At 36.5% G+C, this 20,219-nt stretch overlaps 1 protein-coding gene and 1 non-coding gene across 2 annotated transcripts in view; both read left to right on the top strand.

Moving 5' to 3' along the window:
- The window catches only part of CEP128 (centrosomal protein 128), a 534,450-nt gene that overhangs the window by 483,375 nt on the left and 30,856 nt on the right, over nt 1-20,219 (top strand). The window contains exons 20-21 of the mRNA XM_036737234.1: nt 6,990-7,067; nt 8,304-8,342. Coding sequence (XP_036593129.1) covers nt 6,990-7,067; nt 8,304-8,342 — 117 coding nt within the window. The remainder of the gene's footprint in view (nt 1-6,989; nt 7,068-8,303; nt 8,343-20,219) is intronic.
- LOC118830379 lies at nt 4,662-4,767 on the top strand. The gene has a single exon (XR_005009025.1). It is a non-coding gene; the product is annotated as a U6 spliceosomal RNA (small nuclear RNA).

The following is a 20,219-nucleotide window of genomic DNA, read 5'->3' as shown; positions in this document are numbered from 1 at the left end:
ATGTATTTTTCAAAAACACCCATAACCACAGTGATCATTTTGATTTTCTATACAAAAGGCAAAAAAGCAAAGGTTTCCAGTATGCTTCCCCCTAATTCCAAACTGCTACTTTTTACATTGCCATGTTATATTTATTCACTTTGCTACAATCTGGGCACAAGAGAAGTCTAAGGGAAAAATCATGTTATGCCCCCATTTGAAAATGCTGGGCTCTGTAGCAGTTTGGTTTATGTTGACAACTTTAAAATAATGAGTCTGGCAGCTACTTTTCTGCCACTGCTGACAGATATGCCTACCTCCTGGATCCTGTGTTTGCTTTTAAAAATAAAGTAAAAACACCAAATCCTTCTCAGGTTTTAATGTAAAGCTAAGATACACTAACCAAATTAGTCTAGAGCTGCTCAGCCTTAGAGGTAGCCACTGTCTGCCTACTTGGAGATACTCAATGAGTTATTATGTATTCCTGTAGGAATTTAAGGCTCAGTGGAAATGGTACATATGTCAAACTGTCTTTCTTACCAAGAATAAATTAACATGAAGCAAATGAATGGTGAAAGAGCAAACTTGTTTGAGATTATTCATTTTTTCAGCTGCTATACTTATCTAAAGAAACCTAGTAGAAAGTGTGAACATTCCATCACCAGGAATGGTCTTGGCTACTGGGGTAATGATAGAATGGGTTATTAGGTTGTTGTGTTTGTCCTTCATTTTCAAAGAGGACTGTGACATCAAGGAAGTGATGACATGACTTGCAGTTGACTTTGAATTGAGTGAGGGAGGGCTGTGCGAGGTCACCAGCCTCACTTTCTCCTCCAGAGCCATCTGGGTCCAGTGACCAGATATTTATCAGGATGACTGGAGATAACCCAGGATGCAATGGGAGACCCTGGCCCTTTTAGGCTAAGACCTTTTCATGTACTCACTTAGAGTAAGGTAATGGCCATTCAGTGAATAGGCCTCTTTAAGAAGTGAGTCAAGGGATGTCCCCTTTAATTAGAAAAAGGCCTTAGCCTTTCTTTCCTTCTTCCTTTCTTCCTTCCTTCTTTCTTTCTTTCTTTTTTTTCTTTCCTTCTTTCCTTCTCTCTCTCTCTCTCTCTCTCTCTCTCTCTCTCTCTCTCTCTCTCTCTCTCTTTCTTTCACAAAACTTGAAACCCAGTTCACTCTGAAACTCATAGATTGGACCACAATAGGTCCCCCCCAAGCTCCACTTAATGGCTGTATTTTGGGTCCTCCTGCCTCTAGAGTGAATGTCAGTGGTAACTGTTTCTCTTTGGAACCACAACCCTGAGGGTCTTCCCTTCTCAGCTTGATTTTTTTTACTAATTAAAGGGGCCATCCCTTGACTCACTTCTTGAAGAGGCTTATTTTCAAATGGACATTAAGTGAGTACATGAAAAGGGTTATTAGGTAGAGTGCTGAACTTGGAGTAGGAAAGACTCCAACTTTAGAACTTCGATAGCTGTGTGACCCTGGACAAGTCTCTTAACCTCTCCAAGTTTCAATTTCCTCATCTGTAAAGTGGAGATTATAATTTGTAAAATGTTGAGAATAATCAACTTTAATAACTTAAAACTTCCCAAAGACTTTTGAAACACATTCTATATGTTCCTGCTAACTGACAGGGGCATTGTGAGAACTGAATAACAGAATAGTATCAAGTGCTTTCCAAACCTTAGAGTACAATACAAATGTCACTGATCATTATCACCATCATTTGAGCCTGCTTCCTGAGCGTGAGTAGCAATAATTTTAGAATATGGGCTCTCCTTGGCAGGGATGAGTTTGAAAAAAACAACCAAGAAACCTTGGATGAAGAGCTGACTTAGCGAAGGGTTAGGTTGGGTATGATTAAAATTGTGTTAAATTACAAAATGAGCCTATATTTGATGAAGAAAAGGGAAATATATAAGGCATGAAGAGAAAAAAGAGGGAGAAAAAGATCTTAAATGAGTATTCTGACTTTTAAATTTAATTTCCTCTGATATATAGAAATTACTTTCAAGAGGCCTGGTGGCAGGTCCCCCATGCTTAATGGTGTTTGTTATTCAGTCATTTTTCAGTCATGTCAGACTCCACATGACCCCACTTGGGTTGGGTTTTTTTGTTTGTTTGTTTGTTTTTTTGGCAAAGATACTGGAGCAGTTTGCCATTTCCTTCTCCAGCTTATTTTACAGATAAGGGACTGAGGCAAATAGGGTTAAGTGACTTGCCCGGGGTCTCACAGCTAGTAAATGTCTGAGGTCAGATTTGAACTTAGAAAGATGAAACTTCCTGACTCCAGGCCCGGCCCTCTATCCAATACATGACCTAAGTGCCCTCTTAATGATGTAATGAAATTCTTTTCTCTATAAGACAAGGGTTTTAGTATCCCCAGAGAGGTCAAGTAAGAGAAGCACTCCCAGAAATGTCATCACCATATGGGTTTTTCAGTACCTGGAGTACTTAACTGGAGTTAGATATTTAACTGTGCCTACACATGGCACAGATTAATGGGATTTTTTTTTATATAGGTCTCCATGGATTGTTATACACCAATTCCCAGCTATTTATTTTCCCCTGGGGTTCATGTTGACTCCGTATCAAAAGTTAACATGAGAAGAAATTATTTTTCAAAGAATTTATGAATTGAAAGGGCTCCCAGAGGTCATCTGGACCAGTGCCTCCCTGAAAGCATGAGTAATATAAGAATTCTGTTTAATGTTCTAGTCTATAAAGTCCTCCACCCTGAGGATATAAAAACCCTCATTTTAATGCCATTTTCTCTACCAAATATGTAACAGTGTGGACTTCATCACTATATTTTTTTTAAGGCATTAAATTTGGAGTCTTGTTTCCTGTTTTATACCCAGAAGGTTCAGAATTGGATATTTTAGTTTCCTCTTCTAATCTGGGAACTTCACCCCTTAGAACATCTGAGTAGTTACATTAACCAAATGCTATGATGCATAAGCCCATTTGCCCACTATTTTTTTAAATTTTCAGTTTTAATGAGAAACCGTCTTGTAATATTATGTGAAAGGGAACTATCTTAAATAAACCATTAAACATACTTGTGGATTACTGGGCTAGTCTATTCCTAGATTTTTTTTTAAAGACAAATACTTGCCTTTTTTTAGGGTTTTCTTGAAATAAATTTCTTAGTTGCTTTTGGTTATTTCCAAGAAAATCCTTAAACAACTACAAGCAGAACAGTTTATAGAAATATACCCATGTCTAGTTTTATGGTGTTCTCTGAATCTGCATTAGGAAGCTTGCCAGGTGAGCTAATGTATACAAATCATCATAGCACCTGTGAATTTCAACAAGTCACTGATTGCAGACTTTACTCAGTTCCTAATGGATATTTTTTCTGGCGCACTCTTTGCTTTAGGGAAAAGATAAACCTGAGACTTGCGAGGTTTGATCAAGACTTAAATGTGTCTGCCCTCGGGTTATAGGTCAGAGTTGTATAGATAAGCACCCTAAAAATACCATCTTGAAAAACAAATTTGCTCCAAGAGATATCTCTAATGGTGAGCTCTGAGATTAGAATCCCTTGGAACAACTTTTCATTGTAATTATGCTGATAAATCTAGGAAGTCTTGTCTTCCTTGCTCATGCCTGCTACTTTGCCATTTACTTAGGTGCCCTGAAATTTATGTATACGTTCCTCAAATTAATTTGCAGTTAGGCATTTATTTTGAGTGCTCATATGTCTTTTTTATGTCTGTTTGTCCTGTGTCCCAGGCTCAAAGGGAAGCTCCTTAAAGAAAGTGATAGAGATATAGCCTTAAACTAAGGCCAAGATCCCAGGACAAACTCTAATTAAAAAATTAGAATGTGGGACCTACCCTCGGATTATAGACCAAAGTTGTATGAACACCCTAAAAATACAATGAAAAGCAAATTTGCTCCAAGAGACATCACTTAATGGTAAACTCTGAGACTGAAATGTGTGTGTGTATGTGTGTGTGTGTGTGTGTATACATATATGTGTATGTATATATATATGTATGCATATATATATATATATATATATATATATGTATGTATATGGGGTGGGGTGTTGGGAGGGAGATAATATCTCTCTATAGCATCTGGTGGAGTACAAAATAAACCAGAGGTGGGGAGCCTGCAGCCTCAAGGACACATGTGGCCTTCTAGGCCCTTAGGTATGGCCTTTTGACTGAGTCTGAGTTTTACAGAACAAATCCTTTTATTAAGGGGATTTGTTCTGTGAAATTTGGATTCAGTCAAAGGGCTGCACTTGAGGACCTAGAGGGACACATGTGACCTCAAGGCTGCAGGTTCCCCACACCTGCAAAAGGCAGATCGATTAAAATAGAGGGATGACTAAAAATGCAGAAACATTTAGAAATAGTACGCAAAATATTCAGTCAGTCAGAAATATTTATTAACTGTCTAAGCCTATGAATACAAACAAAAGTAAAAGACATTACCTGTTCTCAATGAGCTCACAATGTAATGAGGGAGACAACATGCAAAAATGATGTACAGAATAAATTGGAAATAATCCACAGAGGGAAGGCCCTAGAATTAAGAGGGATTGGGAAAGGCTTGAAGGTGGGTATTTAGCTTGGACTTGTTGGAAACCAGGAGACAGAGATGAGAAGGAAGAGCATTCCAGGCATGGGGGACAGCCAGTGAAAATGCCCAGAATCCTGCTAGCTTCAGCAGTACATATACTAAAATTGAATGATATAGAGGAGAATAAGATAGCCCCTGTGCAAGAATGATACACAGATTCATGACACCTTCCATATAAGGGAAGGAGGGAAGAAATAAAGTTAGGAAGAAGGACAGAAAGAAAGAAGGAAGGAAGAAAAGAAAGGAAGGGAAGGAAAGGGAAAGGGAAAAGGAAGGGGAAAGGGAAAGGGTACAGAGTTAGGAGATGTTGTGTCTTGTTCAAGGAATAGCAAGGTGGCCTGTGTCACTGGATTGTGAAGAGTATGTGAGGGTCAAGGAAGTATGGGTGTAAGAAAGATTGGGTCAATGTTATAACTGAGACAAATGGTAAGCCTGCAAGTCAGTTGTAGAGACAGAGAAGAATAAATAGATTTAATAAAGATGGGGCTGGGGAGGTTTTTAAGGTTTACTAGCAAATGCAACTGCTTGAACATATAGGCCCCAAACAAAATATCATACACACACACACACACACACACAGCATATGGAAACAATGGCTATATAAATTTTTATATCCTGTCATCCAATGAATTGAAAATATTATAGAAAAAATGCTTGTTTAATGTGCACAGTTATTATAGGAGAGGAAGGGCCGGGGTAATTTTACCCTCACTCTCAGTAAAAGGCATCCTTGATGTGTACTGTAGAGGACTTACCCAAATTTCAGAGTCACTTTTGTGCTGGGGAGAAAGAGTAGGATGGGGTAAGAGATTTCAATGCTTTCAAGATGTAGCCTCCTCCATTTATGAGCGCTGTATTGTTAACTGCTTCAGTTCTGTTTTCAGGCTCATCTATACTTGCATCTTTCACATGTAAATATAAGACTTAAGAAAACACACCATTTTTATGAATCATCTAAATATAGAAAACATGGTATTACTGTTGAATTCAAAACAGTTTAGCCTTACTCATCTATCTGTACGTTACGTGACAGCGTACATTCAGGAATCTGCCCAATAGATAGAGCCTATGAAAATCCAGAATTAATAGTAACACATGTGTCAAGTTCTCTCAGATTTTCAGTTAATTAGAATAAATAAAAGATTGAACCTCCAAAAAATACTTGAATTCAGACTTTAGGAAGGGGCACTTGGGTAGGAGCCAATCTATTTGTGAATTAGCCATAATGTAATGTCTAATAGTAATGACTAAAACTTATATGGTACTTTAAAGTTTGCAAAGCACCTTACAAATATTATCACACTTGATCCTCACAACAACCCTGGAAGTTAGGTGGTATTACTATCTCGATTTTACAACTCAAGAAACTGAGGCTGAGAGAGGATAAGTGGCTTACCCAGAGTCACCCAGCTAGTAAGTGTCTTCAGGCATCATTTGAACTCTTGTCTTTGATCCAATTCCAGCATACTATCTACTATATCATTTAGCGGCTTCATGTCTAATCTGACATAAATATCTTTTTTATAGATTAGATTCTCACTTATCTGTCTTAATTATCAATAACCCCCTAACCCCTAGGGAGCTTATAATTTCAAGATGATGACTTTTTTAGTGTTGATACTTATTTATTGAAAAACTTTTAAAACATCTCCTACTTTAATTTTAAATTATTAAATTTTTAATATTAATTATTAAATTATTAATTTTAAAACATCTATCCTACTCCTTACTTTATATTAACTTTAAAATGCCTTTCAGGTAATTCTTTTCCAAGTCATTCAAAAATTTGCAAGATTTGAATCCTAATGCTGTGGAAAATGGAAGACTTTATGTACTACCATTGGATTTGTCAGTTACCTAATTCCTTAGTATTTAATTTTGGAAAGTTTTGTTTTTCTGATTTTGTTTTCAAGTTCCTGTCATAGTACTGACATCTTAGCACAAAGAATTGATGAAAACACTTGACCTCTTTCTAATGGCAACATTTGGTACTTAAAGAACCTGTAATGAGCTATGGAAATAAGTAACTGCAAACTCATCCCTTTCTCAATGATAGCTTTTGGTTTATTTGCATTGGTCACCCATGATTACAGGTTTGTAAATTAATATTCATATGAAATTCTCTGGAGAATTTGTAGTGGCATACAGGCTAAAAGAGAGTCTCTGTATCAGTGACAGTTATGTAAATTTATTTTGGAAACAGAGAAAGGAAGTTATTTCTTCTGGTATAAGGAAATACTATACATATTATATGTAGAAAATAGTTATTTCTAATGTACTTCTTATCTTCCTCTCTGAGTATAACAGGCTGCATCACTTATTGATGGCTGATATTACTACTTGGGACTTGAAAAGCATTGATCAAATTTTTATGTTTGGTTTCCTTATGTTTTATTTTTCAGAGTACCCGAGTGGCCTTGGACCATCTGGAGTCTGTTCCAGAAAAACTGAGCCTCCTAGAAGATTTCAAAGACTTTGGAGTAAGAAAGTTTTGGCTTGTCTCTTTCAGTTTTTTCACCCAGATAAAAATAGTTGACATCTTCCTGATGTGCAGAACAGATTTGGGGAGGGATAGAAGGATGTGGGGGGAGGAAGGAGCCAAGAGACCTTGGGGATAGAGATAATGAAATTTAGCCTACAGTAGTCATACTTTAACTATGCTTCTTATTAAAAAATTTTAAGACATTCATGAGTCATCGATTAGGAATTATGAATTTTAATAAAATAGCCCTAGAAAAATATGTATCTTACCATAATAGCTGATTTAGCTTTCAGGGTCAGGTTCACTGAGAATTCTCTGAGCCCAAATAGCATGAGTTGGTTCCAAGTCATTATTACAACAGGTAACTTTTTGAATGTTAATGGTAATTTCCAGGTTGACATTTTTAATTACAGATAGGCAAGCTAGTCTTTGTTTTAGTTATCTGATGTCTAGGGTTTCCCTGTAGTATGCTCTGTGAAATGAGATGCACTTAGGACCTAGGATTTCGTATGTCCCATGCCATTTATTGATAAGACTCTGACCACAAAGCTTTTAAATGTGAAGTCGATTATTTGTGTATATTTACCTATTAAAATTGGTTAAGAGATAATTAAAGAAGAGTGATATAAAGAGGATAATCCTGGCAATCATCCTTAAGTCCCTAGTTTATACAATTTCTTTTTAGTGTCTTATGTCCACATATGTAATTAGTAATGATAGCTATTTTGTGATTATTTGACAATGGATGTTGCTGAGAATCATAATGAAGGACAATATTTTCTTTGACATATTTTGCTGTTGGGAGCAAAACCCATCAAAACAGAATGACGTTGTTTAAGGACTCTTGAACTCTAAGTATTTGAGGAGACAATAGAAAGGAAATAAGCCCAAACACTCTCTTGAAAAAATAACAGAATCCCAATATAATACTGTCTTCAAGGATCATGCTATAGTGAAACCGCCATAGGATCAGGCCTTTTAGTATTTTAGGAACTAACCACCTTTGAATGGGATCTTGTGTGTTAAAAATTATTAAATCATAGACTTAAATCAGTTTTTTTGTGTTTCTCCTGTTTTGATTATATATCTTAAGTATAAAAAGCCTTGTAAAGTGATTGTAGAACTCTTATCAGTATAGATTTATTTTCAATCTCACTCCTACCAGGCCCATAGGCAGTGGCAGGTAGCTTGTTAGAACTATATTTCTCCCCTTTTTTTCCTCCTGAACTATTAGAAAATGGCTTTGAGACCCAAGGACAACCAACAAGACAAGGTATTGGAGACACATAACACTCGACTTGAACGTTAATTAGATATTTTATTTAGATGTGTGTATATAATCTCACAACTTTTTAAATGTGTTTGAACAACAATTTTGTCAACTTATTCTTCTCTAACAGTCTGTACTAAACTTAAGAATGTAAACAAAAGCAACATTCTTTTACTAATGCCAGAAATTGTTACTGAGCATTGCTCATGGGAAGTTGACTGTCTGCATGGATGTTTTATTCACTTACACACAAATGCTCCCACGCCAGCCTTGCTCAAGTCTACAGTACTACAGGACACATCATTCAGGGTTGGGATTCTCATTTTCTAGTTTCAGCCAGTAGCGTTAGCAGCAGCTCGGAGCTTTTGTTTTTTTTTTCAGTTGTTTTTCAGTCATGTTCAACTCCTGTGACCAGTTTGAGATTTCCTTATCAAAGACACCGGAGTGGTTTGTCATTTCCTTCTCCAGCTCATTCTATAGTTGAAGAAACTGAGGCCAATAGGGTTAAGTGAATTGCCCAGGGTCACACAGCTAGGAAGTATCTGACACCAGCTTTGAACTCAGGAAGATGAGTCTTCCTGACTGTAGGCCCGGCACTTTATCCACTGCACTACCCGGCTGCTCTGACTTTGAGCTAGAGGGTTCTAAAGTACACTAAAATGATATATATTCTCAAAGTTATATCCCTACAATGCCCAGATAGTTTAATTTTATTGAAAAAGAAAAAAAAATTTCAACTGGTTGTTTGGTATCATGAGGGCAAATTTTTTTCTTTTATCGCCTTGTGACAGTGGATTACCAGTGAAATATGTCAAATTGTCAGGGTAATTACAGTAATTATTATGGTACTTTTAATGCCTTACATGTATATAGTACTTTATAGTTACAAAGGTTTTTATATATGTTATCACATTGGAGCCTCGCAACAACCCAGTATGGCAGGCAGTGTAAGGATTATTGCCCCCATTTTAGAAATGAAGCTGGTACTAAAACTCTGTCTCATGCTCTTTCCACTACATGGCATTGCCCTTAGTATTGAACCAGGATTAGACCTCTAAACTACCTCTCTCAAAGTGAAGTGGTAGTGAAGTTTGTAGCCACCATACTTCAACAAGAATAGATATGTGCTACCTGCCCCCTGCCATCCTGCCCCAGACAGGCTAAAAGAAATTCGTGTGCACATAGGCATATATGTATCTGATCATAACTGTTTGGTGCTCAATGAAGTTATATATTGAAATATATAGTTTATTTCTGAGCCAATTCTAAGGAGCTTAAAATATAATCTGCATCTAATATGATGAGAGACAGAGGCAAAAACAGAAGAACAGAGACAGAGTGGTATGGAATAAGCACACTAAATTTGGAATCAAGAGATCTGAATTGTAGTGTAACGGAAAGAAAAAAGATCAAGAAGCCAGTTAACCCATGGGCTATAATCTCAGCTCTGCTACTGTACAGCTTTGTGACTTTGGGCAAGTCACTTCCTCTCCCCCCATTTTAATAATGAGAGTATTGAGAGAGTTAACGTAGAGACCTCTTCCAGTACTATTATTTTAATTAAAACCTACTACTTAAAAAAAATGCTCTATGCTCCTAAACTTTAAATATTGGATTTGATTCATCTGAAAATGAGTCAGACTTAGTGGTCTGAAAGGTCATTAAATTTGATTTATAAGTAAAGAAAAAAAAATTATATGATTCTGCAATCCAATATGGAAAACTTTGTTCATTATATCAGTAATTGTTCTTTTTAGCTTCTAGAATCATTTGTCTTCTTTTTATTCAAGTTAGAAATTTCTAACCCTCAGAACTTTAATGGAGTTTCCTATGGTCTGTCCAGAGAAATGTACCAGAAATTATTGGTTTCTGGAAGTCGCTCAGCTAACAGTATCACCTAATTCTCATTTTATCCGTGGGTGATAATTTACAATGATATAATGTTTTACTCTTACAAAACATCTTGAGTAATATTATCTGATTTGATCCTCACAACAGCCCAATGAGGTTGAAAAAGTGAGCCATAAAAATTAAAGCAGGTTTTCATATTTCAACAGGCAACTCTAAGATTGTAAGTTGCAAGGCCAATGCTTATCCACCTTGTTAGAGGGAAATTTCCTCAATGGACGTTGCCTATCCCAATAACATCACAGATCTAGTCCAAAAGAATTTTGTTCTTTTTTTCTTAGTGAATGTGAAGAGGACAGAATGGTTAGGGGGCCCTGCCTTGGAGTTAGGATACCTGGTTTTAAATCTGTCCTCAGACACATACGTAGCCATGTGACCATGGGCAAATCACTTAACCTTGTAGTGACTCACCAAGCAATTCCCTAAGACCATCAATTCCAGACCATTGTAGAGTGAGTTTGAACATTGGGAGTTGCCTACATCAATGAGGTCAGAGTTCTGGATCTTTTGTTATTTTTTAAATCTCTTACAAGTATAATCATCATAATACCAGAGTATTATTTGAAGAAATAGCAAGGACACGTGCCAAGTACTTTAGTATCATTAGTCACCTTTGGATAAATCATTACTAGATTTAAGACTGGAAAAGTTTTGTTTTTACATTTGGAAGATGACAAGGGACAAGGAAAAGTAATTATCTCTAGAGAAGATAGGTACCAGGTGAGTATTTTCTTTTCCACAGTGGCATACAAGGTGATAATTTCATTCCCCCTTTTCTTCTTAGCAGAATAAGATTCTTCTTCTAGGTGCAAATGCTCATGATCAGTATTTTCTATTTAATAAATGTACTTTTGTCATGTTTTCAGGTTCTTATTTTTCTTCCATGAGCTAGTTATTATCATCCAAAACAGTTCAGACCTTTTGCTGTATTTCCAGGATTCCTGTTGTCCAAGGGATGTGATTGGAGGGAGATATGCTAAGTACAAAGAGCTTGTGGATTGTCTTCAGCATCAACTAGATGACTGTAGTCACAGAATCAAAAAGTTGAAAGTAATGGCCTTTATTTTCCTTTTTAATTTCCGAGCATCATTCTTTTTTCATAATTACAGCTTCCTTCCAAATGGCTCCAACAAATGTTTGGGTAGGAGAAATTCCCCGTGGTATGCAAAAAAAAAAAAGATTTGATGGGAAATGGTAGAACAAGGATGGGGAAGGAGCTTACAGAATTGTGGTTGGAGACAGAAACAAGTTTATGCCATCATTTGGGCATTAGATTATTGCTGGGTGAGCATTTATTTTATCTAGGAAGGTCCCAGGAGGCCATGGGACTAGGGAAAAATCTTGTCCCTTAGTTAAGTAAATAGTATTAGCAGCAATACTTCTCCCTGCCCCCTCCCCAGAAGCATCTCCCCATTTCTCCTACCTATACAAATTCCCGTACCTAATCTTTGAGTAAATCAGAGCCCTGGTGTCATGCCCTGTTTTTTGAGGGGGGGGGGGGGAGGCAGGGAAATTGGGGTTAAGTGACTTGCCCAAGGTCATACAGCTAGTAAGTGTGCCAACTGTCTGAAGGCCAGATTTGAACTCAGGTCCTCCTGACTCTAGGGCTTGTGCTCTACTCACTGGGCCACCTAGCTGCCCTGGTGTCATTCATTCTACTCCCTCTCACAGCGTGGATCCCATCTCAAATACCTTTGTTATTGTTCCTTTGCATTGACTCAACAGGGTAAACTGGGAAACTTTAGAGTCTTCGTCTACAGATACCTTTATCCTAACTTACAGAATGTGTTCCACCTGGAATGTGGGTAACACTTTAGCATGGTGTGATAGACTGAGTGCTGGACTTGGAGTTAAGAAGGTCATGGTCCAAATCCTGCTACAGACATTTACTGTGTGACTCTGAGCCAAACACTTAGCCTCTGTTTGCCTCAGTTTCCTCAGGTTGGACTCAAAGGCTCCAAGGGTCCCTTTTAGTTCTAAATCTAAGAGTCTCTGAGCAACATGTCATGAGTCTTTTTACCTTAGCACATATATCTGTGTAGACAGACCCTAAGTCATCTCAGAGCTGCTCAGTCTTTTATAATATTTCAAGCCACCACATCCATATGTATGTTTAAAATATATACAGACTCATTCATTATAGTCTTAACAGAGTTATTACAGTACTAGAAATTTTCTCTTCTTCTGCTTTCAAACTGAACTTGAATTTATTGTTTTAAGTCTGATTACAACTTTCATGTCCAAAAAATTGTCCCAGGCATTTCTAAGAAAAACATGCTATTCCTCCTAAACCCCAATTGAAACCTAAAATGAATTACTATAAATGATTCACATACTTATTAAAAGGGGGGCCTGTGACCTTATGTCCTTTTATTTTCATTTCTCCCAAAATGGTATTGATGGGGTGCTTGGATGCCTGTACTTAGACCCCAATTCTAAAATCACATTTCTCCCTAGCCTAAAAACACTGTCTCAGGCAGTTTCTCTCCAGCCCAAGGACAGCATGCCCTAGCAAAACATTTGTCCCTTTTCCTGATACAGTAGCCAGCTGTACCTATAGAATTTATTAGTTTGAACTGGCTGTGTACTGGCTCATAGTGATATTTACCACTCATGTGCATCCTGAACTCCTCATTATGTGTATCTTAGACTTAGACATATGTATACTCTCTTATGTTTATCTTGTCTAACAAGACATTGATGGAGGCAGCCTGGATATTTCCCAGTCAGCCCTGACTATTAGTTGACTTAGTGACTTTTCAGGCCTAAAACCATACCTCCCTGTAGTCCCCCTTTGGACTATTTCCCAGTGAACTCTGGGTAAAATACTTGTGCAGTAGATACAAAAATTTCATGTTCCTTTAAGAACTGAACACTCCTTAAACACTCCCTAATCCTGCCCTGAATCACCTAGTTAGCGTATTTGGCACATGTTTTACTATTGTTTATCCTATATAAACTTTAATTGTACCCCTCAAAGGTTGCAGGTTCCCTAAGAACTCTTGCCTGCTGAAAAGTGTAATAATAAATCTTTGCCACCTTGACTTAAAGAATGCTTGAGTCCGCGAATTCATTCCAGATGACCCCATCAAGTACTCTGGTCCTTGAGGTCTCTCCCCACAATGACCCTGTCTGGAACCTCCAGTCTTGGGGTTCCTGTATCCCTCCAACCCTCATGAGTATCGCTTGGCCTCGTTTCTGGCAAAGCCTGCTTTAGCTGATATCATGGAAGTCTGCACAATAGTCCTCCAATACATCCCTCAACATTTACCTCAGGCCCCAATTACCTAAGGCTTACAATTATTTCATCTTTTAAAATCTTCCCTGCAATATCTGCACTACTCAAGAAATGGAAATCTTCCTGAGCTTCCCACCTATCATACTTTGTTTGGAAATCCCCATAGAATCTAAGGCTCACTCTTTAATCTGGGAAAATCTGGTTTCTCCATAGACATATGGATACACCACATAGCATCTTAGGTCAATGGAGGTCTTGATGTAAATGAAACATTTAAAAACAAATTATTTTCCAGGAGTTATTTTTGAGCTCAGATGACTCGGTGCTATCTGGTGACACCCAGGTTACTATAAATCAATACAATTTCCATAACAACATATGGCAAAGTTATGAATGTTGAACATGTTCAGCAAGTAGAGTAATCTTGACTAAGTTCCATTTTTAAATTAGGTTCACAGCTGATGGAGGGAATGTAGTTGGTTTATAAGGGAGACTGACATTCAGCAAAATGAAAAATGTTTGAAAATCCTACAAGTAGATTTGAACAGGTCTGAGTATAGGAAGAAACCACAAAGATGATGTTAGTTATATTTTCCCACATTAATAATACTTAGGCAATTTTTCATTTTTGAACAGTGTCAATAATTAATAAATAGAACATACTTTATTTATCACCACACTGTTAGAAATCTACTAGGCATCTAGCTTGAAACAAGTGAGCTACAACACCGACATCAATCCCTCATGTCAGTTTTGTTACAGCAGGAGAGGAACATCATTATATTTCCTTGTTGCTGCTTGTAATTACCCAATCAGTCCAAACCCATGCGTTTTTAAAATCCAGATTGATTAAAAGGACAGGCAAAAAGAAGCCAGCTTCAAAAGGAGGCCCCTAGCGCAGATGACACATCTTGCCGGCCTGGGTGAGGTCTAATAAGTATCTGCTATTCATAATCCGAGGAATATTATCTGAAGATAATCATTACTGTTGCCAAGAAACTAAATAATAGCAAAGGTTTAATGGAGCTACTTCTGGAGAGTACAACAGAGAAGTTATCTATTTGTTGAATTTGCTCTTAAAAGATGTTATTTCAAAATGTACCTATTTCTCCACATTATGCTGGGGTGTGGAATCTGAGAAATGGGTGACTGAAAAGACTCCAGGATGCCAGAACAACTGGAGACTCTGGTTTTACAGAATTAGTTTATATGGGATAATTTTACCTAATACATTTAATCCTACCAAATGACCTGTGCAAGTATGGTCCAGTATAGAAGAACCATGGACACACTCTTTTCTTAATACTATATGTTAAACTCTAAATAAAGTGTTTTCTTTTAAAATGAAGAAAATAATATTGGGAGTCCTACCAGTTCAGCAGTTAACCTCCATAATTTTTGTTTTATTTTTCTTGGAAAAGAAGGTCATGATTTTGAAGTGCTACATGAGAAACTGAAGGGGTGAGAAGTGGAAAGAGCACAGCACAGTTAGAGGATCAGAGTTCAAATCTTGGCTCTTCTGCTTGGTATCTATGTGACCTTGGGCAAATAAACTTCCCTGTCTTGGCTTCAGTTTCCTCATTTGCCAAATAAAGTGGTCAGACTAAGGCCCCATCCAGCTCTAAATACTGTGATCCTATAAGGCACAGACACTGTTTTCTTCTTATTCTTTAAGCTACTAATCCTGAAGTTTTTAATCTAATTGGGAGGAGAGGAGGGAAGGAATTAAATTGCACTAAGATTTTTGGGACACCCTACATTTGAAGGTTATGGAATCAGAAGAGAAAAGATGTGTAAAATGAGCAGCTGCCTGCAAAAAATGATGTTAAAGAGCAACAAAACTTTTTTTTTGGATCACGTCTTTAGATCAAATCATAGATAGTCTCTTAGCAAGGGACAGAGTATATCTCACAAGGATTAGGAAGTATGTCTCACAAGGATCGAGTGACAGGAGACTCAGCAGTCTAATCAGGAGTGCTTTGAGTTAAAATATGATAGGAAGAGAAAAAAATTTAAATTGTTAAAGTAATTGCTTTGGAGGACAAAAAACATGACATAAGCAGAAGAAGAATTAAGGGGAGTGCCTCCAATAATTCACAAAAGCAAATGATAGGAGAAAATGTTGGCAACAATTCTTAATACCTTAGAGTCTAAATGGCACTGAACAGAGTATGCAATTTAATAAAATAAATAAAACCAACTCAAAATTACAGGACAAGACTAGTTGGAATACCGCGTATGACTTGAATATGGCAATGAGAAAAGGGTGCATTTTCTCATATAATAGAGATCCAAGAAAAGTGCAAGAGGATAGCACTACATGTTAGGAAAATATGCACCTGTATGAACACCAAAAAACTTGAGAGCAGAAGCAGAGTAGAATGTATTAAAGGAGATTAAAGAAGAGAGGAATAAAAATGGTAGTGCTCTAGGCATGTACTACAATCCACCTGGCCAGATGTAAGATGTAAATGATATTTTCCTAATAATGTTACAAAGTTGGTTTATAATTAAGATGGGGAGGGGAACCTTCACTCTACTAGAAGTCTGAACCTAATAAAAGCAAAACATTTGCTAAATTCTGTATTTCTTTGTCAAGCTTCATCTCTTATAAAAAAAAAAGAGCTCCTATTATAGACATAATTGGTGACTTTTAATAGCTTTTTGATTGACCTTAATATGGCCAACAAATTAGGCCTAGTTGGGAAAAACAAGTATGATGGAAGGAACAGTAGAATAAGATTCCAGTAATATGTATTTACTTCTGTCTCTCATTTAACGACTATGTGAGCTTGGGCAAATAATTCTCTCTACACCTTAATTTTTTTTTCAACCAGCAAAATGAGATCAGAGTATTTGATCTCTGAGGTCCCTCACACTTCTGTCCCTCATCACTTTAAGTCAAAGCAATGGGATCTTAGGCAGAAAGTTGACCATATCATTTTAGATTATTGATAGTCAAGAAAGAGAATACTGGGCATAGCTAGATATGCACCCTAGACTTCAGGAAAACACATGACTAGGGGACTCTAAAAGGGGAACAACTATTCAAGAGGAAATAGGAGTCTCTCAGGAATAAAATTTGGACAAGATAGATTTTTTTTTAAAATTATGCCAAAGACAAAATAAGTCATGCCAGACTATACTCTTTTTGTCTGTTTATTGTTATATTATTGTACTTTATAATCTTATATTGTTATTATATTATTTTATCTTATCATGTCCTGTCTTACCTGTCCTGACTTTGAAAGGTATGACTTTGGAAGAGAAAGTAAAAGTTGGACTTTTTTTTTAAGCATTACCAGGAGAATGACATTCACATACTACAAAAGTATTTTAGCTAGGCCTTTGAAAAAATCTCTTAACTGTTGTTTTAAACAAAATGGAAAGCTGTGGTTTAGATGTTATTACCAGACTCAAGTAGTGGTAGTTAGTAGATCTATGTCAACTTAGTGGAGGAAGTTGCTCTAAAGCTTTTTCCTTGGCCTTGTCCTGTTGAACTTTTTGTCAGTTACAGAGATGAAGGCATAAGTGTTATGCTTGTCAAATCGATATTTTACACAAAGCTGGAATGGATAGCTGATCCACTTACTGACAAAATAGGAATCTAAAAAGGGTCTCTCAATGGACAATGGACTAATTATAATAATATATATTTTCTCACAGTAAACTATAATGTCTTAAACCTTGGTTCAAAAATTAACTGAATAGGTATAGGAGACATGACTAGACACTAATTCATATGAAAAAGACCTATGACTTTTAGCAGATTTCAAACTTAACATGTTTTTAATTTTTAACATTTTTTAAAATTTTGAGTTCCAAATTCTTTCCCTCCCTCCAGCCTCTACCCTGTCCACTGAGAAGGCAAGCAATATAATATCCAGTATACGTGTGAAATCCTACAAAACATATTTCCATATTAGCCACATTGCCAAAAAAAAAGCAAGAAAAATAAAAGTGAGAAAATTCTATCTCACTTTGTGCTCTGGAGGTGGGTAGCAATTTTCATCATGTGTCCTTCCAAGTCATCTTGATCTGAGTCTGTCTTTCAGTTAATCAACATTATAATATTGCTTTTACTATGTCAGTGATCTCTTGGTTCTGCTCATTTCACTTTCTGTCAGTTCATATAGGTCTTCCCGGGTTTTTCTGAAACAACCCTGCTCATCATTTCTTATAGCATAATAATGTTCTATCACAGTGATATAATACAGTTCCCCAATTAGTATGCATCTCTTCACATTCCAATTCTTTGCCACCACAAAAAGAATTCCTATAAATACTTTTGCATATATGGGTTCTTTGCCTTTTTCTTTGATTTGGGATATACAACTAGTAATGGTATTGCTGGGTCAAAGAGTATACACAGTTTTATAGTCCTTTAGGTATAGTTCTAAATTGTTCTCCAGAATGGTTGAACCAGTTTACAACTCCACCAAGGTCTTTCAGAGTTGTTTTAATTTACATTTCTCTAATCAATAGTGACTTAGAGCATTTTTCATATGACTATAGATAACTTTGATTTCTTCTTCTGAAAACTTCCTGTTTATGTCTTTTGACCATTTATCAACTTGGGATGGCTCTTACTTTTGTAAAATTGACTGAGTTCCTTACATATTTGAGAAATGAGATCTTTACCTGAGAAATTTGCTGTAAAATTTTTTATAGTACTTCCTTGTCTACCATTTGTCAAAATGTAGTTTCCCCAAATATATCTTTAAATTAAGTCTGTTTTTGCTTTTGCTTTATCTGAGATCATGATTGCTACCCCTGCCTTTTTTACTGAGGTATGTTAGATTCTGTTCCAGCCCCTTGTTTTAACTCTCTGTGTGTCTTTCCTTTTTAAGTGTCTCTTATAAATAACATAATGTTGGGTTCGGATTTCTGATCCATTCTGCTAACCACTTCTGTTTGATGGGTGAATTCATCATATTTCCATTCGCAGTTATGATTACTAATTGCATTTTTCCCTCAAACCTAGTTTCTCTGTTTATCCTTTTCTCTCTCTCTCTCTCTTTTTGTCTTGTCCCTCCTCTAAAGTCTGTTTTGCTTTTGACCACTGCCTCCCTTAATTCCCTTTTATTACCCTCTCACCCTTTTTCATATGTCCTTCCCCTCCTACTTCCTGTTGGGTAAGTTAGATCTCTATACACAACTGATTGTGTTTATAAATGTTTCACTCTTTCGACCAATTTAGATGAGAGTGAGATTCAGGTGTTGCCACCTCCCCCCACCCCTCCCCCACACCATTTTCCCCTCCACACAAAAATTCATATTTGGTCACCCTTTTTTTCGTGAGATAATTTTCCCCGTTCTTCCTTTCCCTTTCCCCTTCTAGTGTATCCCTCTTTCTCTCCCCTTCATTTCTATCAGCCCAACATAATAATCCATACCCTCACATCCATGACTTCTGTCTATGTAGACTTCTTCTAACTTCCCTAGTGATAAAGTTCTTAGAAGTTACATGTATCATTTTCCCATGTAGGAACTTAAATATTTTAAGCTTATTGAGTCACTTATGATTTCTCTTTCATAGTTACCTTTTTATGCTTCTCTTGTGTCTTGTGTTGGAATGTCTAATTTTCTATTCAGCTTTGGTCTTTTTCATCAGGAATACTTGAAAGTCCTCTATTTCATTAAACATCCACTATTTCTCCTGAATGATTTTACTGTTTTTCTGGGTAGGTTATTCTTGGTTGTAATTTTAGTTCCTTTACCATCTAGAATATCATATCATTTAACATGGAAGCTGCTAAATCTTGTGTGATCCTAACTGTAGGTCCACAACATTCTGGCTGCTTGCAGTATTTTCTCCTTGACCTGGGAGGTCTAGAATTTGGCTATATTCTTCCTGGGATTTTTCATTTTGGGATCTCTTTTAGGAGGTGATCAGCAAATCCTTTCAATATCTTATTTTACCCTTTAAACCGAAGATATCCGGGCAGTTTCCTGTATAATTTCTTGAAATGTGATGTCTAAGTTTTCTTTGTTGATCATGGCTTTCAGTTAATCCAATATATTTTAAATTATCTCTCCTTGATCTATTTTCCAGGTAATTTGATTTTCTGATAAGCTATTTCACATTTTCTTCTATTTTTTTCATTCTTTTGACTTTGTTTTTATTGTTTCTTAATGTCACATGAAGTTATTAGCTTCCACTTACCCAATTCTAATTTTTAAAGAATGTTTTTCTTCAGTGAATTTTTGTTCCTCATTTACCATTATGCTAGTTTTGTTTTTTAAGTTGTTATTTTCTTCAGTTTTTTGTTCTTCGTTTACCAAACTGTTAATTCTCTTGTCATAATTTTTCTTGCAGCATTCTTATATCTTTTCCCAATTTTTCCTCTACCATTCATAACACTTTCTTTAAGTCTTCTGGGAATTCTTGTTGGGCTTGTGGTTTATTATCATTTTTTTGAGGCTTTGTTTGTAGCTGTTTTCACATTGTTGTCTTCTTTTGAGTTTGTGTCTTGGTCTTCTTTGCCACCATAGTTGCTTTTTATGGTCAAGTTTTTTTTTTGTTGTTGTTGTTTTCTCATTTTTCCAGTCTATTTCTTGACTTTGAACTTTACACTCATGTTGGGCTCTGCTAATCTGAGAGTGGTGAGACACTATACCAAGCTTCTGGCTTTTTCATGCTGCTGTTTTCATAGCTAGCTCTGGAAGTCTAAAAGTTTTTGGTGCTTCCAAGGTGGTATGATCTGGTAGTTCCTGCTCTCCTGGTCTTTATC

This window comes from Trichosurus vulpecula, chromosome 8, assembly GCF_011100635.1.
Source record: "Trichosurus vulpecula isolate mTriVul1 chromosome 8, mTriVul1.pri, whole genome shotgun sequence".
Classification (NCBI taxonomy): domain Eukaryota; kingdom Metazoa; phylum Chordata; class Mammalia; order Diprotodontia; family Phalangeridae; genus Trichosurus; species Trichosurus vulpecula.
Note: the sequence above shows the minus strand (reverse complement) of the source record. Positions and strands in the feature narration are given on the sequence as shown.